Source organism: Rhyacophila brunnea, unplaced genomic scaffold (genome assembly GCF_057557595.1).
Source record: "Rhyacophila brunnea isolate RB1 unplaced genomic scaffold, BYU_Rbru_1.0 scaffold_15, whole genome shotgun sequence".
Classification (NCBI taxonomy): Eukaryota; Metazoa; Arthropoda; class Insecta; order Trichoptera; family Rhyacophilidae; genus Rhyacophila; species Rhyacophila brunnea.
In genome coordinates, this window is record NW_028232806.1 from 2,716,993 (window position 1) to 2,742,801 (window position 25,809).

Consider the following 25,809-nt stretch of genomic DNA (forward strand, 5'->3'; position numbering starts at 1 on the left):
GTGCCCAGATAAAAATTGTAAAAACACTCCAAGAAAGATGTGATATCACTTTTCATGTGTTGGCATTATTTATTATTGATAAAATGCCATTTTAAGAAATTGATGAATGTTTATTCAATGCAATTGAATGTGCAGAAACCATTGGACAGACGCCTGTGATGCGCTGGGCTCACTTGCGTCTAATCTCCGAAAAGTCGTAAGTAACCGAGAATCTGTTTCTAACGCAATCACACTAATACGCCATTACAATAAAGGTTATATTAGGTACTATAAATTCTCGAAGCTTGTATCGCATAATGGAAATGGATACGTCATATGGTCACGTGACATCTACCTATACATCTGTGAATGACTTTCATGCACAATTTCTTGTGCGCGCCGATATGAAGTGAGTTGTCCATTTAATATGTCATTGAAAATTATCGATAAACACGCAAAACCACAAGTGAAGAAATAGCTGTGTTGATTTTACTAGAAACTTAATGTACTAGGTACATAATATTGTTGTGGTTTGAACTAACAATAATTGCAGTTGAAGTGCTGTTTTGAGGTTAATAATCAGCTTATTGCCGTGTTTATTATTTCATTGAGTTCATTGATAAATAGGTATCGTTCTTATCGATAATATCAACATAGTACATTGGTATTCAAACTGTGCGCCGCGAGTAATCAATCCCCAGGAACGTCGCAAATGGTTTGGAAAAATCCAAACAATCTTAATTCGATGCGCGCTGATGGACGATCACAATGATAGATTCGTTTTTTTTCGGTGTCTGTTTTCTTAAGGCGATAAAAATAAATAAACTGCCCTTCCCTTATTGCGGACATTCCATATGAACAAAGGCGTGACTTCATTTCCGGAAGGTCAATCAACGATTCACATCATTCAGAAAAAATAAAATAAAAATCACGGTAAAAAGTCAAATGTGATAGTAAGTCAATTATTGTCCGGCAACTTCATCTTGGCTACGTGGCAAATCTGTGAACTACGTACAGCTAATCGAACTTCCGGTTTCAAATTAGGAACGCCCCCAAATTTTTCATTACATTTTTGACACTTCGTATTGGACGCATCTATCAATTTACGTAATTTGAAGCTTTTTATATTCAAAAGATGTCTAACACAATACGAAATGATGTTCGAATTATTATCAGTAAACTTTTGATTTATTGCGAAGAAGAAAAAGAGTCGTATTTAAAAGGTGAGCCTATACAATACTTTCAACAAGCCCATTTTACGGGTTCCTGTCATGTCAGGTATGTCAAAATTCAGTGTTGTAATACTAGAAATATTTCCCCAAATACTGGAAATTATGTTTGTATATTATAAAGTTATGTGTATCGTAATCTATTTTATTAATATTTTTAGACGTATAATAATTAAGTATAAATGATCATTAGTTAGTTAATGAATTGTCCTATTTTTTCCTAATTTTTAAACCGATAAGTAGGTACATATTGTTTTAAAATTTATGTAAGGTGGATATAATTTAATTTATAGAAAATTATTTTCACAGTATGTGTTTCTACAACAATTTTACTAAAAATACGATGTAAAGACATCATTTGTAAATTATAAAACATGTGATTGGGTCATCAATATAATATTGAATATGTTATATCTTTCACTTCTACTTTTTTACTCATAATTTGTGTTCTAGTTATTTAATTAATAAATACCTGCAGCAATATTATCAGTTAATGTGGGTTCAATGATACATTTCCTTCCAAATTCAATAATTACGCTGTAATAATTAACCTAATATAATAGTAATAATTAAGAGGTGAAATTATTTGAAAAAAAAATTCTATTGATATTTATTGAACAATAATTAGACTTATAAATTAATGTACTTATAAACTTACTGAGAATAGAATTGATATAAACTTAAAACCTAATTTCGCGGGATATGTTTTCTCAAAAAATGACAACACTGTGAAATATTCTATACGCGATAAGAGCGACTTCCTGTTGTTGCCTAAATAATGTTGTCGTACAGTAGTAGGGGCCTAGATGCATAGAATTATGTAGTGTCAATATTACGCGCACATGCCAAAATACAAAACGACGGTTGCCAAACTCTTCATTAGTGACGTCACTCGCGTTCTGTTTTTGTTTCCATTTAAAAAATCTTGATTTTTTAATATTTTTGAAGTTACAGCATAACACGTGGTTGTTCCGTTTTCTAGGTAACGAATTAATTATTGTCGGCCATTTGCAAATCCTACGTAAACAAACGATTAAACGTCAGAGTGACAGTTGTTGATTTAAAAATAAAAACAACGAGAAATAATTATATAATTTAGTAATATAAGTTAAAGTGTATAGGTATAAACTAGCGGCGCTCCAATAAGCGGACCCTTTTCTCGAGTGTTTAATTTAACAAGATAATTAAAACCTGCATAATAAATAAATTAAAATTTACACCGAAGAAGTATAACTTCTAACGCGCGTACATAAGTACACGCACCGATTTTTTTAATTCTCAATTTATTGTAAAAGTGTGCATAGGGAAAAATAAATAAATTGAATAAGCATATTAGTTCAGTCAGCATTTCAGGCGGGGTTAATGTTGAAGTTAGTGGCTCTGGCTTGATTTTGTTGACCCGCCTTAAAAAATCAATTAAAAATATTATGGACATTTTTTTCAAAATGGACTCTCCGTAAATGATTTTTAAGAGGTCTCATACTAAGCTTATCAAAGACGTTTTGTTTTGTTGCCTGCTACTGTTAAAAAGTAACACATCCGTGTCTGTAGATAAAACTAACAAATTTATCAATATTTTTGGGTCGTCCACAGCTTGTCTTTGGGGTCGACGAATCGTCTTTTTTATGAGTCGGACGTATTTGATAATTGAATTAATTAATATAAACAAAACTGATAATAAAATACGTCAACGGATGACGGTACGTCATGATTGTGTATGTTTTCGTTGAAATTTAGTTTTATGTACTTATTATTTTTTTTATTCAGTTCATAGTAGGTACTTATATAATTTCCATCATATAAATTTTTGGTACTGTTCGGTTATGAGGAATACAGCGGAAAACACATGTTTTAAAATACCCGATATACTGGATTATTTGTTAGTTTGGGTTAGTTTAGGTTTGGTTAGGTTAACCTAACAAATAATCCAGTATATCGGGTATTTTAAAAATGTGTTTTCCGCTGTATTCCTCATAACCGAACAGTACCGCAACAGCAATGGTGACGTTCCTAGGAAAACTGCCACCCTTAGGAAAACTAAGGGCTTGCGCAGACAGAGAGCGGTCGGAGTTCTGCGTTCAACCGACCGTTGACCGCTAACGTTCAGGGACAGCAGACAGGTGGCGGTCAACAATAAGCGTTCCATTTGTATACAAACGTCGTTGTGACACAGGCGCTGCATAATGCGAGACCGCTATATTCCGACTGCGAGTGGAAGTGAGAAAGCACCGCTGTTGCGTACTCACTCCCCCGTGTGGTTTCGCTCTATGTTGTGTGACTGCTCAAATTCCTATGACGGGACTGGACGGGAGGTACGGCGTTCTTTGTAATTCCGGGCATAGAACTCCAGAACTCTAGCGTTCCAATTGACCGGCGTGGTCTGACCGCCGGCGTGTGTACCCATACAGTATGAAGTCCATACAGTACAAAGAACGCCGAACTCCGAACGCGGAACGCAGACCGCCTGACCGCGCTCTGTCTGCGCAAGCCCTAAATTACACTATCCGATTCTCAGGCCAGCCGTCTGGCTCGACCGTCTTCCACGATCGCTCCGGTCGTGAATAGTCACTATTAAGTCGTTCCCTGGATTCATGACCAAATTGGATCTTTAGGATCTGTATAATTTTTGTACCTATTTACTTTTTATAGGTACTTTTTTTGTGATACTGCATGTATCATATATCTTTCTTATTTACACTATTCTAATACTATATCTTTGTTTTTAAATGTCATGTTGTGAACGTCTTAAATTTATAATTTGTAATGTTCATCTTCTGTAAATAAAAAATAGAAATTTGGAGCTTACCGGAAACGTACGTAAATATCCGAATTAACCTTGAGCTTCCAAATACGGCCGCACGTGCGTGTCCTCTCTTGCATTTGACATAACCATGTCCCCACTTGTGGGGAGGGGGCTGACAGGGCTCTAGTCTGGGGGCTCGACGTGTTAGGTCGACCAGCTGAGTGAGATGAACATATCACAAATTTACAAATGATAATTCACGTGTAGGATACGGTACTGTAGACTAGGAAGGCACGCCAAAGATACTGAGCCCGTCGCCCGGTCTACCTCCACCATTCGCCACTGGTATTAATAGTGTGTTGACGAAAATAAAACAAAGCCTAATATCACTGATCATTTGAAAATAAATGTCATTGAATTAGCCTACTTTCTTATCTCTCGATACGACATTGGGATTTTGTCACTCATTGCTATGTTGCTATTTTTATATTAAATTTATTATCTTTGTAATCCTCTTATATGTAAATTATTGTTGTTTTTTCTCAATATGTTTCACAAAACGTCGACAATAATAAATATTATTGTAAATTGGAAAATATACAATATTACACATTAAATTATAAAAAATATGTCACCATTTTTTTAAAACTTGCAATTATTATAAATGACAGCATCATGATTATTATTGATGGTTTGAGAATGCAACAATAGCGGGTCCTAGTCAGTGCTGCCAACTAACAAATATCTAGATGCATATTTAATAACGATCTTTATAAGATTGTTATAAAATGGAAACACCTCCAATTTTAATATTTATTCAGAGTTCACAGAGATAGATCAACAATAAAAGAGAATACTTCAAATGGTACACGGAAATAAATTAAGAAGATAAAGATATCCACCATAATATGGCAAAATGAAGATGGGTGGTTTTTTTGTGAAACTAATTATTGTGAAACGCAATACAAAAAAACTGCGTCATTCTGTTCTAATAGAAACAACATTTAATTTAAAAAATCAACAAAAAAAACAAGTTATGCAAATTTGGACAACAAAACGGAATCATATAAGTATCCACTGAAAGTGATATCATCAGTCCATTTTACAGTCTGTACCTACATACACCTAATTGCATACACACCAGTTCCTCCCATATCACATTCGAAACCGGTTGAACCGATCTATGTGTAGTATGACAGGTGTAGTGCAGTGGTTCCGAAAGTGTGAGTAAATTCCCATTCTCGGGAGGCGCTAGAAGAGTCGGTTATGTTTATTACATTTTGCCGTAGCACAGTTAACCGTGACCTGTCGTGCCGGAAAGAGATGGCCGGATAGCATTGTGATTGTGGAACATTGCAGACAGTAATATACCAATTTTATTTTACACGAGGTTTCCAAATTATTATTTTTCCTTTCTGGTTATGTGGACAAAGAAAAGCAAAACTCTTTGAAGACATATTATAAGGGTGAGTAGAAAGAAAAGGGAATACACACATCATTCAAAGGGTGTTCCATCAATATGTTTGTGGCCAAACCTCCTGGTTGCGTATTATGAAAAAAAAAAATCATCTATTTTATTGGTTTTATATCAGTACTAGCTCGTAGACAAGATGACCGCTAAGGGCTTGAACAGACAGAGAGCGGTCGGCGTTCTGCGTTCAACTGACCGTTGACCGGTAGCGTTAAATACGAGTTCCGACAGCAGACATGTGGCGGTCAACAATAATGCGTTCCATTTGTATACAAACGTCGTGGTGTAACATGTCGTTTGACAGCTCAAATTCCGAAGACGAACCATTGCTTTTGTGGAGCTTAAAGGCGTCTCAAACAAAACGAAAGCACTGGGTGCATCCGATAAATACGAAGCGAGAAGAAGAAGGAGAATTTCATGTTCTTTTTCCGCTTTCTTTTTTAAAGATGAAAAACATTTTTTTATTTACCATCGCATGTCAATACAAAGCTTCGATGAATTATATAATCTGATTAAATTTCACATTTCATCAAAAGCGTACGTGAACATGTCCATGGCTAAACAAAAAATAGTAAAAGACGAAGCTTCATTTAATACCGTATTGGTTAATATTGGATAATTGCTTGTAAACTGAATATAATCTAGGTACTAAAATTACTGCCGTAATCAATGCATTTTATCAAACTGGATATTTAAAAACTCGATGATTTTAAACGAAGTGACATATAAACTTATTTGTTTGTGTACCTACCTCTATCTATAATATTTGACATTTCGATTCTAACGTTTCAATTTTACCCATAACCTCACATGTCAAATTTATTCTATTATTGAACTATGAAAACTATAAATTTCGCCAAATTATCAAGTATTTATGCACGTATATCAAACAAGTGTTGATTTAAAAACAGTATGTTTGTATCAAAAACGATTTGCGTCACTTAAATCATGTATAAATCTTCTCTCAATTTTTCTGGTCCCGACATTGCAACGGTTGAGAGGTACGGAGTTCTTTGTAATTCCGGGAATAGAACTCTAGAACGCAAGCGTTCTCATTGACCGGCGCGATCTGACTGCCTGCTGTGTGCACAGTTTTGATGAAGTTCATACAGTACAAAGAACGCGGATCGCAGAACGCCTGACCGCTCTCTGTCTGCTCAAGGCCTAAACGAATTCGATAATCGAACGGTACCCGAGGGATATTAGATGGTGAAATGGCCATCTTAATGTACGCTGGATTAATGAAATAGGTATTAAGGCTACCATAGAGCAGTGATTCCTAACTGGTTCCGCGAAACCCTTGAGCTCCAGGTGTTATAGCCCCGCAATCTGAGATTATCTTTATATTACTCTTATAAAATGTTAATAAGCAGTACAATGAATGTCTCGCAATGCATTTGATAATGATTTGATTTATTGCTTATTGTTTTAAACTTCCTTCCAACGATATTGTTGTCTGAGAATTCCATACATAATAATATCAATGTTTGTTTTATAATATACGAAACATGCAGGTTCCATTCATGCGGGGTATCTTGCTTTTTTCAAATAAGATCTTTTCTGTTGGTTATATTATAATATATTTTCTCAGAAGTGTTTTCAAAATTATGTATGCCCAATAAAGTAATTGTATAAAGTAATCATCAAGGGTTCCATTTATCAGTGTTGGCCGCCTACTACGAACTACTCATTTTACTTCTGTCAAAGAGTTTAAAACATTCTAGTTATAGAGTTACAGCACATAAGTGATTTATTAATATATTATACTATTTATTGTTACTTATGTGTTGACCTGACCAAAAGGTATGTTAAAATAACCATTTCATGAAAATTTTCTCCTGCGGTGCTAATACGCTATTTGCTTTAAGATTAAAAATCTTGTAAACAGTGAGAAAAGACGCTTTTGTATACTTACTATTAGGCAGTATTTTGCCTTGTATATCACTGCCTACTTCTTTGGATGTATTTTTATATTTTTTTTTTTACCTGGACCTTAATAATATTTTAATCAGCCAGCGGGTCTATTCTATACAAAAGGCTGCTTTCGTCCGCTAAAACCGCTAACTAGGGTATGTTTGTATCAAATTATTAACACGTATTGTAACAATTACAATTAGCTGGTATTAATTGTTGCAATAAATGCTATATTTTAACGGCATGCCCCTGCCTGTGCTAAAATTTAGAGCATGAGCGATAGAGAGAGAGCGAGAGAGAGACAGTTTCGACTGATTAACTGATCACAATACAATTACAATTATAATATTTCAATATAAAATGTATGTAATAAATACTAACACATTATCACGTTAGCACGTTAGCGGTCGATAGTCGCCATTTGTATAGAATAGACCCGCAGGTAGGGGTACCTCGAGTTTCTATAATATGTCCCGCGGATTCCGCCAACCAAAAAAGGTTGGTATATAGCAGTGAAGTATATAGTAATGAAAATAATGATATTATAATAATAATTATAAGGCTCAGGAAAGGCTTGGGAAACTCTGATTTTTGATTAGCTGTGTAGTATGTAGAATTTTAGATTATACGATATTGCAAATTTTCTGCTAAAGTTGACGACAATTTAATAACCGAATTAGTTACACCAGTGGGTCTATTCTATGCTTATCGACCGCTAAAGTGATAAAGTGAAAAATATTATCAAACTTAGGGTAGGTTTGTATCAAAATATTAGCACTTATTGTAACAATTACACGAAGCCGGTTTTTATTGTTGCAATAAGTGCTATATTTTAACAGCACCTATCTTGCTGCTGTTAAAATATCGCACTTATTGCAACAATAAAAACCGGCTTCGTGTAATTGTTACAATAAGTGCTAATATTTTGATACAAACCTACCCTAAGTTTGATACTATTTATCAATTTAGTGTTCGATAAGTATAGAATAGACCCACAGGGGTTCTTAACCCTGTGTCCGCGGAGCTATTTTCATGCGCCCAAAATATCAGCAATAATTATGCAGTGCTCCAGTAATGATGAGCTGCAAGAATGGATTTATCTCCTAATTCAAAAGAGATGAACCCTACACTTATTTTATGTATTATTTATTTATTTTAAAAAGACACGTGTTGAGTACATAACAAATTATTAATTCAGGACGTTCACAAAATGACATTTAGAATACAAATTACAAGTAATCTGTTAGAGAAAAAAAAACAAAGCAAAAATAGTTTTATACAAAAGAAATAAAATAAAAAAACAACAATGATTTAAAAAAACAGAATATATAATGGATCGCCAAAAATATCTACATCTCTAGGGAGTGCATTGACCAGTCGCACAGCCCTCGCTATTGGTGCCTGGTGAGCCTGACATGAGGAAACAGCTTTCACCCAAAATAGGTAATGGCTTATCATTGTATTATTCATCAATAAGCATTATATGCCAAAATATCCTTGGACATGTCATGAATGTCGTTCCGCAAATAATCAACAATATCGAAACAAATCCTTTATCGCACTGAATTTTTAAAGCCCTCGTAGAAAAAGACAATTCCTTACAAGCTGGCCCAGCGTTCTAACTTAGTGTTTTTCTTGTCAAATCTGTCATTTTTTAATACGCATCTAGCTTGACAGATATATAAGAATGCTACAGATATAAAATCGTTATAAGGGCAAATCTCTACCGATTTTCACTACCTGTCGAATAGTACGAAATAATACCATAAAAAATAATGACAACATCGCGTCTCGCTCACTCTTAAAGAATGAATTCGAGAGACAGTCAGCACTTTTACGTGTAAACAGTTATTGTCACGATAGTTTAAAATATGATATTTGAAAATTTGAGATTTGAAAATTTAAAATATGATATTGAAAATAAGATGGGACCGACTGAATTTGCTCGTTATAAGCATTACTCGTTATATAACATTTTTCGCACCACGTTCTATTTAAGCATATAACATAAAAAATCTGAAAACCATCGTAATAATCCCCGAAAGAACCATGGTATTCATAAACTACAAAAGTAGTTGTTTATTATAATGTAGTGCTGAGCCGCCGGCGCTGGCAGGTAGGTTACCTACTGACTTCACAACTTCAGAACAAAGCTTGGATTTTTTACATACAATTTCAACCATATGCGTGGATACTTTTTCAATGTTGTCGGCGAAAACACCAAATAGGTACATGGACACTTACTAGTGTCATAAACGTAATCCAAAACCGGCGGCATCGGTCTAGTTAACTTCCCGGTTGGATTTTATTGCTTAGGGTCGAAAATGTTGTTTTTAAACAATCAACAGTTTTGCTCGGTATACCCGAGAAGTAGCTCGTTATAAAAGTGAATAAATGTATGCAGAAAATCATAAACTAAAATGTCAATAAATGTTTCCTCATTAAATCCGAGATCACCATGTTCGATTGTACTTGCTATTGCTGCCAGTAAATCCATGCACGTGTACAGGCGCTATTATCCGACATCTCAAATGCGCCCGCGACCGCAATAAAGTTAAGAACCCCTGAATTAGACGCTCTTTCGTTGTTGACAGCTCAGTTTACACAAGACATCTCATGTTTTATTTTTTAAATGTACAGTTTGTATTTTTTCATCATGGTTGTTTATTTTTTGTTTCACATTGTTACTGAAGCCATTACGTATGCGTGTTTTGTAATGCGAGAACACATCTGTCTGTCTGCATATTTTTTTCTATTGAGATAGGTCATGTTGCTTTACATTTTTTCATGAGATTGAAAAAAAACATGTAAGTAGGTACGTACTTATGTGATTGGTGTTTCCTAACAGTTAACAGTTAGCATTGCATAACTGATATTTATTTTATTATTCTGTAAATAATTATAATGCGACTTCTAGAATTTACTGCCTATTTTTTTTTTAAATTATAGCTGTTTTATTTTTTAAAAACTATATTGATGCTTAAGGCTATACCTCAGTTGAGGCATGGTCTAAAAAGATCGTGGCTAGGCGATGCGCGGATTGTGCAAATGACGCGTGTCGAACGAAATATAATTTGTCAGATAAATCCAACATGCGTCCATTTAACGTTCTGTTTATTGTTCTAGAATCTAGTAGTAACAATAATAATATATTCATTGACATGTTTTCTTTATCAAGTAAATGGGTAACGTTTTTAGTCATCTTTACACGATTTAAGAATTAATACCCCTGTCGCCATCGACAACAAATTGACGTATTCACAGCTCGACGTTCGTTCTCAGAATGCCAGCGAGTCCAAAATTTCGTCGCGCCTATAGTTGACAATTATTTGCCGTTTCAGTGTCCGAACACTTGTACGTATTCAGTTCGCCGTATCACACTTCACCGTGAAATGTTGTATCGGAAATATATGGCCGTATATTAAAGACCGTCCAACCTCTTTGGGTCGTATACTACTGACCCCATATGTCGGTTGAAAGGGAAGACATTCTCAAGCCGGTCCGACCCTCAGTTGGACCAGTCGGCCATTGCGACTTGGTATCTACGAGGGAAAATTTCTCAGCTTTTAAAAAGTTAGCGAAATTTTACGGCGAGCGAGAAGGGCCTTTCTCACCGAGAATTTACCGTAATACATTATATCGAATTGGGGATCACGCACACTCTAGTGCACGGCAACCAAGGTCTTGAGAAGTTGCTTCTGGGACACTTTCGGCACAAATTTGAAGAGCGCCTAACGTTCGTTACGCCACGGTATACGCCTGCATAACTGGTGTGGAGACGTGGCGGGTGGTGGAGGGAAAAGTAACTACTGACGTAAAATTCATGTCCAAATAAAACACGGTTCTTGTCGGTTTACACTTTACAGGAAGCCAGAAGCAAACATTTTTTGAAAATAACCGATATAATGGATTATTTGTTAGGTTAGGCTAGGTTTTCATTCTTGAATTTATGAATTTTGCCAAAATCAGCTATGAAAATTGAATTAATGTTCATATTGAATCTAATAAAATTGGAGACGTATAGTACACGGTCATCTCTTTCCGATAGAAAGCTCACGGCGAACTGTGCCACGGTGAAATGTTGTACGTACAATTTACATGTAACCGAAAGGCTGAAGGGGCGTAGGACAGTGGTATTCAAAGTGTGCGCCGCAAGTTGTTTGACAATTTTAATAATGTCGGACAGTCTTGTACCAGCTTGTGACATCAGTGGCTCCATAGAAGGCTCCATAGTAGGCGATTATTTGAAGCCTACCTTCTAAGAAAAATAGATAGAAAGTATTTAAATTTAAATACTTAAATAAAAAAATGTGCGGGAACCAATTGAATATATCGTCAGAATAATAATTAATAATTATTTAAAAAATATATATAAATGAGTGACAAACCAGCGCCTCTAGCAAGTATTGAATTAATATCAATTCACTCGAGAATAATTTGTTGAGCTTATTGTATGAACGGCGTCGCAAGAGCATTGGGGCAGTTTGCTTTTATTCATACGAATCTATAGGCTTATAAGGCAGAGCTTATATATTTAGTGTCGAGGACTGCCGCTTTGGCGCTTTATTCAAATAATAATTAATAATGCGATAATAAAAAAAAAATATTTCTATATGTTCAGAAACAAAGATAGAATATTATTTAAAAATAATTAATAATTTTATCTTCTGATTATTATTAATCATTTAATTAATTAACATATAAATATATAATTTTTTATTTAGTTTGTCATATTGGGCTGTTGATAATATTTACCGATGATATATTTTTAGGCATATGTTACGTGTAGGTATAGGAAAATACATACTTTATTTTCATTGCTCAATTCTATATCGTCGGTGAGCTATTGAAATTTCATCGATTTAGTGTGACGTTGACATTAGTGTGTACCTATTCATCAGTAGTAATATCGTATTATCGTCTTATTTCCCGTGAGTATATCTGACAAGCGTGCTCTTTTTCTTTGATCTCCACAGCCTACCTCTTTCCAAAAGTCACTCTTGGCCACTGTGTGACATCCAATATGTCCGATAATTATTATTATTAGTACAAGGGCGCCGCGAGACAAAACTGCATGAGAAAGAGTTACGTCGTGACAAAGTTTTTAAGACATTTAGGCGCCAATTACTTTCTAATGAACTTAAATTTATTATAACGGCTCCTAGTCCATGGGTCGCAAAGTGTTTTCTACTGAGCGTTTTTCTTCTCAAATGTAACATTTTTTAATAGGCATCTGCCGTATGGTGTTAAATATATAAGTATCTAATGCATAAGTAGGTAATTACTAATTATACTGTCATTTTTATTTAAATTTCGAAGCATCGTGCGCTCATCGTTTAGTTCGTTATGCATCCTATAATAAAATTAGCTGATTAACATATAAGCACACTCATTTACATAAGTATTACTATGCATTTGGCCCCAAGGGTTTGTTTGCATTTTTTTAATATTTGCTTTCTTATTGTTTACAGGTCAAAATGCGTGCGAGAGAAAGTCCTTCATATTCCTCAGGAAAGAGTTGCCAGTTAGGTGAGTCTACTTAAATTTGTAAAATGTCATAATGTTCATTAGACGATTAAGGCTATACCTTAGCTGAGGCATGGTCTAAAAAGATCGTGACTAGGCGATGAGCGGATTGCGGGTCGCGGGTGCAAATGACGCAAGCCGAATGAAATATAATTTGTCATAAAAGTTCAACATGCGTCCTTTTTATGTTATGTTTATTATTATATTCGTAATAATAATAGTATATTCATAGACATGTTTTCTTTTTCAAGTACATGCAGAACGTTTTTTAGTCATCATTTTTACACGATTTAAGAATATTTTCATCCGACTCCATCACAAAAGAAATTGACATGCGAACAGGTCGACTAACCCTCTCCGAATGGCAACGCGCCGCAATATTTCGTTCCACATAGTGTTGAAAATTATTTGCCGTTTCACTTATGTACGCTCTTAATTTATATATTATACGTCTTGTCCAGACCAGAATCAATTCAATGATTGGCATATATTATGCCAATGGTTTTGATATCATTCAGTAAAGTTAGTTGCTGCTAACATGCGTCTCTGAATAAACGAAAGTAAAACAAAATAGATGCCAGTTCTCCTGGCGTTTACGTGGTAGAACTCCATTATAATGGTTTTTGAACAAATTGAGTTAGCATTTACTTGATAGAATTCAATTTTGAAAAATGATAATATAAATTAAATTAATTTTACAGGTGGTTTTTAAGTCGATAGCTATTTCGGTTGTAACACCATTACCAAGACTACAAAATAAACGACTTTTCTATGCTTAAGTATAAAACTCAACTATAAATCTCATTACAGGCTGGCCAACATAATGAAAGAGATCGCTCTACTGCCGGAGAACCTGCTGAGGATGCCGTCGGTGGGTATGGTAAACCAGTGGTACGCCACGTCGTTTGATGAAATCATACAGTTCGAGAAACATGACGCAAGCGTCCCCACATTGGAGAAGTGAGTTGATATTATCTTGAACTGTGTTAGAAAAAATATGCAGTAAATTTATTTATGCTAGTCTAACAGACCATTCAGGTCGATGGTCGACTGCACAACCATCCTCTAGGCATCTCTAACATGAGCATTCTATCTCCAGTCATCATCTTTATTATCATTTCTGTTTTACCTTTTGAAGTTGTCCTCCCATTTTGATTTTTTTTAACTAGTTCGAGTATTCTTGGGAGAATTTTAGAACATTAAAACTTGGAGTGTGTGTGTGTGTGTATGTATGTGTAGGGCACACACCGTAGAAGTTAAACTTCTTAAAAAGTTTGTGGTGAATTAATTTTAATAAAAATGATCAACAATTAACTAAATAAAAGTAATTGATTGTACAGATGATTCAAAAATAATTTACTCGCACGGTGTTCGCAACTATTATCCATCTTAATACGTCAACTGTAGTCCGGTATTGAAAGTGCAGCTATCGGTATTTCACCAATCTATTCCTTTTGGTCGGTTTCCAGATAGAAATGCCCAAAAAATAACATGTGTGTTATCTATTTACTTTCCGAGATAATTGCCATAGCGCCACTGAACAAATTATCACTGACTATCAGTGAATATTTTATGCCAAAACAGTTGAACAGGCTCCTGTTTTTGTTTTTGAGATGTATCAGTCTTTTCATTGCATTCAGTAGTGGGGGGTGAACGGATTTATTCTTGATTGACTACAGGCCGCCACCAAAGATCCATTTTATTAACTATTTTTGTTTAAAGGCAGGTTGGTTTAACCCTATTGGGCCCTCCCTCAATGATGCTATGTTAAAATATATAAATAAATATTTTTAGTTAATAAAAATATATATTTTTTTTTAGATTTTGTTCAACACTTCAGAAAATCAGCAACCGACATGCCGATGTGGTGCAGACCATGGCTCACGGGGTCCTCGAGATGAAAGAGAATCACGAGATCGACCACCAGACAGAACACAGTGTGCAGTACTTCCTTGACAGGTTCTACATGAGCAGAATATCCATAAGAATGTTGATCAACCAACACAGTAAGTGTGATGACAAGTGACATCTGTGTTATTTTATTGTTAGCTCTTTGTGTAATCCTGTTAACCAAGTTTCAAACCAAATGTTGCTTGATACTAATTTCCTTGAAATTTTTTTTATATAGAAATAAAATTGAAAATTACATTGTAACTATTCGGCAATGCGCCACGCCACAATAGTGAGTGTAATGTTACTAGGGACAAATGGAGACAATATGAAGCATGCCATTTTATACATTTTACTGGTCCTCTACATTTTAAAGTCATTTAATTAGGTAAACAAATGCCTTTCTATCTGCAGCGGTGGCCAAACTTTTAACCACTACTGGCGACCTGCTTTTGAAATTATTGGCGGCGGTCTACTAACATTAAAAGTAGAAATTTAAAGCTAAAAATAAGTCTAAATTGAAAATAAACATAGATAATGTCAATACCAATTCAATATCAAGTTATTTTAATAATAGCAATTCGACCGTGTTTAGGAAAAAGGGCGTAACCCTCACAGAACAAATTTTACAGGAGGGGCAAAAAACGTTTTTTCAATGATTTTGGTTTAATATTTTTTTTTAAATTGGCACATACATTGGGTGCATGATGATTGATGATTTGGTGTAATATCTTTTCGATCTATTAAAGAATTTATTACAGAAAAATTATTAAAATTGAGTGTAAATGCTTTTTTCCTTTAATAAAAACTTAATTAAAGCTCAATTAAATCCTGAATTTAGATAATAATTTGGCATTTGCGGCTTACTTCCTTTTTAAAGAACGTGTATTTAATTGTATACATTGTTAATATCTAATAAAAGCACTTTTCGAAAAATCGAGTGTTACGCCCTTTTTCCTAAACACAATCGAATTAATGATGACTTCAGACAAACATAAAAATAATATGTAAATAAATCCAGATCTTCTTTTATTTTACTTTTATGTCGCAAGCAATATGCTTATATGCTTTACAAATCGTAAATATTAACTACAGTACAAAAATATCAAGTTATTTAAGAGAAAAATAATGATTTATTTATCCTTTTTCATCGTGAAAAAAATTCCTGTTCCCATTCATCATTATAGTGATATCTTTTCGGCTTCTTGGAACTTGTGGTCGGGTGACTCATTGTGGGTCAAAGAATAAAACTTTACTTAACATTTCATTAACACTTCCTGCGGAGCCGAAGGTAGCCGATTATAGCGAAATGTCACTTCTAAAACCCGAAACGGCCAAACACCCGTCCGCTATGCGCTACGGTCGCCACGTGAGTTACCTACAAGTCAACTCTTGTTTTACCCGTCGGGTTTTAGAGAGAGACACTTGTCGATAATCGGTTAACTTCGAGATTGTAGTGCGTTGTCTCTGTCGCACGGCTTGTCTTGCATGCTGTGTGGGACGGGCGTCAGAGATCTGTACATATCAGACAGGTGGGCGACTAGGAATAGTTACGCGGTCGACGTTTTTGACACTCCTGATCAGATATATTAATAAGAAAAGGTAAACTTGGTTCGACTTGCCAAACACTGGCAAACCAAGGTTTTGCTATATGTACTAGTCTTATTCCACTACAGGAATTGATGGTGTTTTATGATTTATTTACAGCATTGTTATTCGGAGAAGCGCCCCCTTCAACGGTAAGTAGCCGCCACGTTGGGTGCATTGACATCTCCTGCCATCTTGGTGCGGTGGTCAGAGACGCTTACGAGAATGCTCGGTTCCTCTGCGATCAGTACTACCTCACCTCGCCAGATTTAGTCCTGAGCGAACACAGCGGTGAGTCCCTTTATATATTATGGTTCTTAACAAAAAAAGTTCTCAGATATTATGTGTACCGTGGAAGATATATGGTCCCACGCTGGCCGTGCGGCAGCTTATAATGTCGTGGGTCCCAGGTTCGAATCCTAGGTCTGGCAAATACACATATTGTTTTTCAATTTGTGATTGGAGTCAGAGTATGGCCTTAATAGGTCGAGGAAGTGGCTAACATCCATTCTCGTACAAATCTCTACTCTGTGGAGACCCATATGATATTATTAGGATCGGACGTGGTCAAAAGAAGGATGATTAAGGGATTGCTTTGCATTCGTTTTGAAGTTTGCTATACTTTTCGAAGACGTTCAAGAAACCATTTTCTCGAAGATCTAAGAGCCTAAATATATGAAAGTGAATCTGATCAAAAAGGTTACTAAGATTGATGATTAAAGTAGCTGTAAGTCATTTTGAATTACAGATTCATTTGTAGTGTAGCAAACTTTGCACTGTTATCGTCCAAATCTATCAAAAATCACAGGGATTTTAATACAAATTAGATTCATTGAATCAGTCAATTCTATGAATTATTGAATGTACTTACATATATAGTTAAGAGCTGGACATGTCAATCAGTGAATGGACAACTGCTGAAAAATGCAGTCATACAGTAGTACTCGAGGGCATTTAAATAACCATCGGTACGCCAAGTTATACCAAGTACAAAAGTTTGGTGGATGTACATGGCAGCGAAGAATTAGGGACCGATAAGAGTGAAAGGAGAGGCCTTCATCTAAAATTTTCATTTTATTTTCAGAGCTGGACTGCTGTGAAGATATCCGGATAGTGTATGTGCCGTCACATCTGTACCACATGCTTTTTGAGCTATTCAAGAACGCCATGCGTGCTGTCGTTGAGAAACACGGCTCATCGTCAGAGCCTTGCCCTCCTGTGCAGGTCACGGTTGTGCGAGGAAAGGAAGATATATGTGTCAAGGTCAGTTTTTTTTATAGTCACATTGACTGCTGACTAGATAATTACTTATTAATTACCACATTTAAATAGCATGCTAATTATATCGAATGGCCACCTAATCGTTACGCGCTAGGCGCGTCTTTAGCGTCTAATGTATTAAGATTATAAAGTTTATGAAAATTGAATCCGAGGGGCTTTCCACGGTGAACACAGCATTTTGCGCTAGCAGTGTCAGTTAGTTGAGAGTGTGGTTAACGTCTGTATCACACATTTTCTATCAATAACCCACCAATTGTTGCTACGGTTCAAATGAGGTGGATACAGTGTTTGAACATTATCTACCACAAAACCTGGGACTACAATTGATACAGGATTTCCTATATATTTATAATGAATACAATCAATGACTTACGTATCATATTTTAGTTATTACAAACCCATAATTTCATTTTTAAATTGTTAGCTAATAGATTCTTTCTAATAGAGCTTCATTTTCAATTATGATTATTACACTCATTCATTGATTATTTTTACTACACCATCGACAAGTCATGGTACTTGTGTACCTCTCTACGTTCACGTCACCTCACCACTCCATCGATTCTATCTGTATTCAACTACTTGTGATGAATGTTTTACTATTTTCCAGAAGTTCTTCTTCTCTTACTCGGTACCTCTCCGACCATGTTTGGTTTTTTGTGCCAAAACTATCGAATCGTATGTTTATATGAAGCGCCTAGTTTCAAATCCCCCTAAAACGGTTGTTAGATATGTATTTAGATGGATATTTTTGTTACCTATATTATGATTACCAAAGATTGAACTTTATAAAACGCCAAAAACCGTCAATACCTATGATCAAAAATTAGGGTAAATTTCAAAACCCGCTAAAATGGTTGGATGTGCTTTACAAATACCCCTAAAATGCAAAGCCAAAATACTCTTTCGAATGTAACGAATTAAAAAATAAATACATAAAGTTCACAGATTTATTGGATATGAGTTTTTGTCATTTTTCTCAAAACTACCTACCTAAAATCATTTTTTTCAGAACTACCTAAAATCATTTTAGGGACTTTTGAAACTAGGCGCTTCATATTTAAAAATTTAAATAATGTAGAAGTATAAAGTGTGTGTTTTGTTTTCTGTTCACAGATGTCAGACCGCGGCGGCGGAATCCCGAGAAGTGTCTCCGATCAACTCTTCAAGTACATGTACAGCACGGCTCCTCAACCATCTAAATCTGATGCTCATACCGTACCGCTAGCAGGTAATTTACCCAAACTACTAAATTTTATATTTCTTCATTGCTTGTATTTACTAAATATTTTACGATACGTGTGAATTGGGTGAGTTTTAGTAAAGTATGAGTTAGAAAGAAAATGGTTGAGTTAATGCACTATTGAAATCATTGTCAGTGCCATGTAGCAGAGGTAGAAAAGAAATATATAATATGAGACAACGACAGCTACTAAAACAATAAATTACAAATGAGTAGATGGGCGGAATTATAGTCAAAATTTTCTAATTCTTCGAGACTTTTCCGGTTGTTTATCATCATAATAGATTTTTTGGTTGACACCATTGGCGAAGGCTCCATACTAGGTGATTATTTAAAGCCTACCTTCTAAGAAAAATACACTAAAGACATTATAAAGTGGAAAAAATAAACAGAACCATCTGTCGTCATAATCTTCAGTGTTGAATTTAGAATTTGTATCAAAGGTAAAAAATATGCGACAGTACCATCTATCTGTCATATCTTATTATACGGATTATTTTGTTTGGAATTCAGATGTATTTTGTATGACTGTCAGGTCACGTGACCTTAACCCCGTCTACCGAAATGTATACTATATGCTAGGCTCGAAAGCATTTTGCGCATAATATTATTGTCTATGACCACAGCTTGAGCTAGTAAAATTAATAACAAGATAATTTAAAAAAAAATATTTCTATGGCTTTCAATCACAAATAAATAGGTATAAGTAGATTGTTTTTAAAAGTAAAAATCAATTTTATATTGTCAGTGAGCTATTGAAATTTCATCGATTTAGTGTGTACCTAGTCATCGGTTAGTAATATCGTCTTCTAATTTCCTGTAAGTATATCTGACTAGTGTGCTCTTTTTTTCTGTTCTCCACAGCCTACCACTTTCCAAAAGTCACCCTTCGCCATTGGTTGACACAGCATGCTCTTCCTTCTTCCTTCCTTACTGGAAACAAGGAGGAAGAACACGTGACAGCCCAAAAATCTATTACGATTATAATTCTTCATCTGTCAAATACAGTACCTAGTTTTAAGGGTTTTTTAAAGAATTATGCTACTCTCTAACAAGAAGATTTTGGCAAAAGCCGGAAGGCGCTGTTGTCGACTAAATGGGAGGAGCTTGTTAGTTTATAATGGAATTGCGGTTAAAAATGGGAGGAGCTTGTTAATTCACAGTTTTAGCCAAGAAGATGTTGTTCGAGTATACATTTTAGAATCTTGTGACTTAAAAAGTAATTTGATTAAAGATTATTAGCAAATGCAAGGATGACAAAATTACAACTTGGATCACTTCTGACGCCATCTATTTAATAAAGTCAGTAGTGTCATTACCTTGATTTACGTTACGAAGACAGTTGACAGAAATGAAAATCGCAAGAAGGATATTTGGGTCAGTAGCTTAATTCGTTAGAGCACACATATGGAAAATGTTAGATATGTGTCTAAATCTTACTTTGTGTATGATTTCTTTCAGAATTTTTCTCCGAGGCTTTTCGAAATTCTGTATTTTTAATAACATTATCTTATGCTGCGTTCTCATGTGGCGACTTTTGCCATTTAACTGTATGTTGAATAACAGTTGAAAGTCAATTAATAATTGGGATCTATAGTTCAACGAAGTTGATTAACTTGTAAGTTGAATTGAACGGAGTTGATGTCCTTTAGTCCATTTAATAGACAATCATCGTTCTAGTTAACTGTTCGCTGAAGCAATTTGGCTGCAGTAACCAAGGTTTTAAGTACAAACTCGTATTGTTACGTCAAACTTGAATGGGCGTGTTCAGACGGAGAATGTCACGTTCATTTATTTATGTAAATGCGGCATTTCGACACACTGGTGGCTGGACACAGGTGTCCCGTGTGAAACGGCTCTAAAAGTCGACACGTGAGAATGCGGCATTATTGATATAAACCTACGCATTGTTTATAAAGGAATTTCACATCTACCTGTACTAATTTTTTGGTGCTTTTCTAGCCTTTAAAGTGTGTTTATTTTACCATTAGAATTAAGACAGACAGCGCATCAACCTCTTATCTACAGAGACCATTTCGACACCGGTAAGACATCCCAACGGTGAATGTGTAATCTGGAGGAATTATTATATACACAAGTACAATTGCTTTTTTAGAGTATCAATCATTATATTACGCTTTACGTCTTAATTTGGAAATTTTCATTTACGAGGCTATCGGATGCAAAGAAATCGTCACACGTAATGTTATAGGAGTTACCATTGATCCTATGGTAATAGTCTCATATTTCATCTACTATGAAGGTTATTAAATTTGCAATCATTTCAATCATTGTATATTTTCTTTGATGTTTCAAAACAATTTAAATTATTATAAAGATAAAACAATGCACTTTTTTATGACACACAAAATCTGGAACATTCAGTACATATTCAATGGTAGATTAACCCTTTTACTCCCAAGTGATTTAGCCTAGCATATGTGAAAACTCCCAAGCGTTTTTTGCCAAAAAATCGTTGATTTAGTTTTTTTTAAATAAATAATTCTACACATGTTTTAAAAATTTTAAACTTTTTTTGTGTGTTCTCAATGGTGTATAAAGCAATAATAAGTAATAATATTGATAGTTTACACCAATAAAATAAAAGAAAAAAATAATGTATCAATATTTATTTAGAAATGAACGGATAAAACTATGTTTGAACTACAAAAGAAGTGTGATGACATTTTTTTATTTATAATTGATATATCAAATTGTATAGTATAATCTATTCTTATCTAGTAAGAGAAAAAAAAATAAACATATTATTATTTCTCTATGAAATAGAATTTTTATAAAGTAATCAAAAAAAAATCGTGTAGTGTCAAGGTATTCAAGAATATTATTCAATTCACGAAATCGCACGAGAATTCGATACAGTATTGAGGACCAACTGATATGGGAATGAAGTAATTTCAAAAAATAAGTTTCAAAGCACTAAAACTATTATAATAATATTTATTCATGTATTTTTTCACCATTCTACCAACAGAACAGTGGGCATTCATTGTTCGTTCAGTCAGAGTTCATTAAAATTACAAAATTTATAATTATATGATAAATGAATCATAAAACAACTAAAAGAAACCTCAGAACTTTTTATTATTTTTATGACCCTCTTTGGCTTCGCGTTCGACAGCTAGAGCAATTATGACTTGTGAGTTATTAGGGTATGCCACAATTATAATCAAGTGTGACACTAAAATAACTATTAGTCACACCTAACACATACCGAATATAGTGTTTTGTTTATATGAGAAGAAATATGACCGGAAAAAAATTGGAATAAATCGTAAATTTGGATCCAAACTTTCGGCCGATGGGATCGGCCCAGATGGAGTTTTCGCATAGGTATGGTGGGCCGAAATATCGGCCGAATGGGAGTAAAAAGGTTAAGTCAATTGGATGTGTGCACTCACAGATTAATATCATTTTAGTTTGTGTAACAATGGTTGGCAATCCAATCCCCTGATTACCAGGTAATACCAAGATTTCGGAATTGAAAATTTTCCGGGATTCCGTAATTACTTTACTGATTTTTGATAAAAAATATATTGTTATAAATGCATTATAATTATTATAAAACTTCACATTTTTCAACTGAATCAACAGATTTTTTTGTTTTTTTTTTTTGTTTTATCCTGGGAATAATTTTCTAAATCCCGAAATTGAAAAATATTAATCCCGAGATTGCCAATTCATTCCGAGATCATAAACCCTAATTGTATCCATTTTTTGTTAGTAATTAGGTTATTATTTTTTTTATAATTTTGGAAATGTATCATACACACTTTTTTAAACAATATTTTACCTACAGATATTTTTATACTGATCAGTATAGTAAAATAAATTGCATTGGGTAGTTCATGGTTATATCTGTATGCGAAAGGAAAATTAAACAAGTTTAAAATTACTACTTTTCAGAAGAACCAAAAGAAGGTTGAGTTTTTGACAACTTATTGTGTGAATTTTCAGGGGTGTTATTTCGACTTGTTTCTTTTATTCTTTATGTAGTGTCGTTAGTTAAAAAAAAAAACAGATTTATCTCCTTTTTCCTTATGCAGTCTAAAATCACTGATTTTTAGAAGAGCCAAAAACCAATCAATTTTTGGACCTCTTCACCAATAAAAAATCACCCACCAAGTGTGTTGTGTAAACTTCACCTTGTACACTGCAACCGTATCTATAAAAAGAAATTGTTCTAATTCTTCAAATTTTAATGAATGCCATATGTATATGTATGAGGTTTTTTTTTTTTAAACCATGTCCGATCCTAATAGGATCATATGGGCCTCCACAGAGTGGAGATTTGCATTAACAGATTTTTTGTTTTTACGAGAAATGGATGTCAGCCACTTGCTCAACTTATTAGGTCCATACTCTGACTCATACACAAATTGAAAAACAATATGTGTAATTGCCAGACCCAGGATTCGAGCCTGGGATCCACGATACTATAGGCCAACGCTTAAGCCGCGCGGCCATCGTGGTATACGTATTTAATTGAATGTGTTAAATTAAATTAAATTGAATTTTGAATACTATCACATATTATGTATTCCAGACATAAATTACGGGAAATAAAAACATAAAACCGGGTATTAAATTTACTAAAGTGAAACAAGGCAGTGGAAACTACACATAAAATCGGGGTTCCGCTGTACCTGTATCATGGTTCAGTTGGCATATACAACTCATTAATAAATTTTTAAGTCTTTTACCATCTTACTTTTGTACACAGATATATTTTTGACTCTACCTGCTTGTGGAAGTGAAATATCAAAGCATTGGTTGAGCAGCCTAAATATATACCATTCAAACGGATATTTAAAAACTCTTATCCGGGTTTAGACATTCATTTGGAAATCAGCAGTGTTTGCCATGTTCAAAAATGTTGCATTCGCACAAAAAAAAAAACAGCAAAATATTCCCCATTACTTTTGTAGTTATAATTATTCCTCCAGAATGAATATTTCACAATGGATATGGGTTTTGTTTTACTCGTGTGGACAATCCTTATTGTTACAACTATTACTACTCCTGCTTTAGGTATAGATCCCGCAGTGTTATGCTAACCTGCAATTTCTATTGTCAGATGCCTGTCTCACTCTAATTTTCCTAAAATGTAATTTAATATATGATACGTATGTGACCTTCCAATTTCATACCATGTGTTAAATCAATGATACTCAACCTTTTTTTTCTTCGGGCCAAATACATATATTTGTAAAGTAACGCGTGCCACATCACTACTGGTGTGACGGAAAAAATCATAAAATTACAAAACATTTTTGAGATTTTAAAAATTATGCGTGTTTTTTAAATTAATCATGTGCAATAGCAACACTCTCATACCAAATCTGATGTGGACCATAATGACAATCCTCTTCGGGTGTCACTATCTGTGCGTCAAAGTCGAAACGAATCTCAAGATATACGAAATTCCTGATAATAAACGTGTTTCGAGAAAGCTTAAAGGGCCGCAGGTTGAGTATCGCTGTGTTAAGTGGTTACATGTCAATTGCACGTAATACATTTCACCGTGGCACAGTTCGCCGTGAGCTTTCTTATCGTAAAGAGATGAGCGTATACTATACGGTCTCCAATTTTATTAGATTCAATATGAACATTAATTCCATATTCATGGCTGATTTTGGCAAAATTCATGAATTCAAGAATGAAAACCTAATCTAACCTAACAAATAATCCAGTATATCGGCTATTTTCAAAATTTGTTTGTTACTGGCTTCCTGTAAAGTGTAAACTGACAAGAACCGTGTTTTATTTAGACATGAATTTTATGTCAGTACTATACGACCCAAAGAGGTTGGACGGTCTTTAATATACAGCTATATATTTTAGATACATTTCACGGTGAAGTGTGATACGGCGAACTGCATATTTACAAGTTTCCGGACACGGTGTTAAATTAGATCATTATTTTATTCAATACTGGATAATACATACACAAGAAATAAGAATTGCACATACGTAATTTAGAACATCCTCAGAATCTTGACTATCACAGAATTTTTTTTAGAATGAATAGGACTTGAACAAGCATTGATTGAGATCCGGGCGATAATCTCTACCAACTGACTGAAATAATTTCCATGCGGCTGACAACTGTGTACCTGAGATGTTATTTTAAATTTTGTCAATATAAGTAACTGTCTTTTGTAATTTTAAATCAAACTGTCAACAACTAACTAACTCCTAAACGGACGGTGTCAGGATCTCATTTTTAAATAACACCTCAGATCAGTGGCGAAGGGTGGAGGTAGGCTGTTAAGATTCGACATAAATAGTGCACACTAAACTGCGTCAGTCAAATGTATTTGTTTTCATTGAACTAAGGCTACAATGTGTTTGTTATCCTAATGCTTCAAATACACTCTATGACGATCGGTCATATAAATGTCGAAAAACCCGTTTCTTATGTTGGCGTCCTGTGTCACAGGGTGTCACAGAGTGTAAATACGATGTCATAGCTGTCATACAATATGTATGTATAAATGTCGGAATGGCATAGATTTGATCATAGACACTAAAACGCTCTTAGCATATATGTGCCCGATCGTCATATAGTCTATTTGAACCTTAATCCAAGCCATAGTAGATAAAAATATTCATTTATCCATAAAATATCTAAAATTTTGCCATTAAACCATACATACTCTAAAAGAAGAAAATATTTATCGATTATGGTTTGATATCACAGGGCTTAATGATTTTAAAAAAACTAACCAATACCATCTGTAATATGTACCTATTTTTAATTCAACAAAAATAGGTATGACTGAAAAGGTGTCCACTATTTTTGCCAGATCGCCCATAGCTCAATGAAAACATATAAGTATGACTGACAAAGTTTAATGTGCACTATTTATGTTGAATCTTAACAGCCTACCTCCACCCATCGCCGCTGCCTCAGATGGATAGGTGT

At 34.5% G+C, this 25,809-nt stretch overlaps 1 protein-coding gene across 2 annotated transcripts in view; it reads left to right on the forward strand.

Moving 5' to 3' along the window:
* Pdk (pyruvate dehydrogenase kinase) overlaps positions 1–25,809 on the forward strand; it is an 85,212-nt gene that overhangs the window by 41,253 nt on the left and 18,150 nt on the right. For both annotated transcript variants that reach the window (XR_015070030.1, XM_085942677.1), the window contains exons 2-7: positions 12,808–12,865; positions 13,673–13,822; positions 14,684–14,868; positions 16,460–16,630; positions 17,424–17,602; positions 18,737–18,851. Coding sequence is in view for 1 of the 2 variants with exons in the window: in XM_085942677.1 (XP_085798803.1) it covers positions 12,808–12,865; positions 13,673–13,822; positions 14,684–14,868; positions 16,460–16,630; positions 17,424–17,602; positions 18,737–18,851 (858 nt within the window). In the remaining variant the exon portion in view is untranslated. The remainder of the gene's footprint in view (positions 1–12,807; positions 12,866–13,672; positions 13,823–14,683; positions 14,869–16,459; positions 16,631–17,423; positions 17,603–18,736; positions 18,852–25,809) is intronic.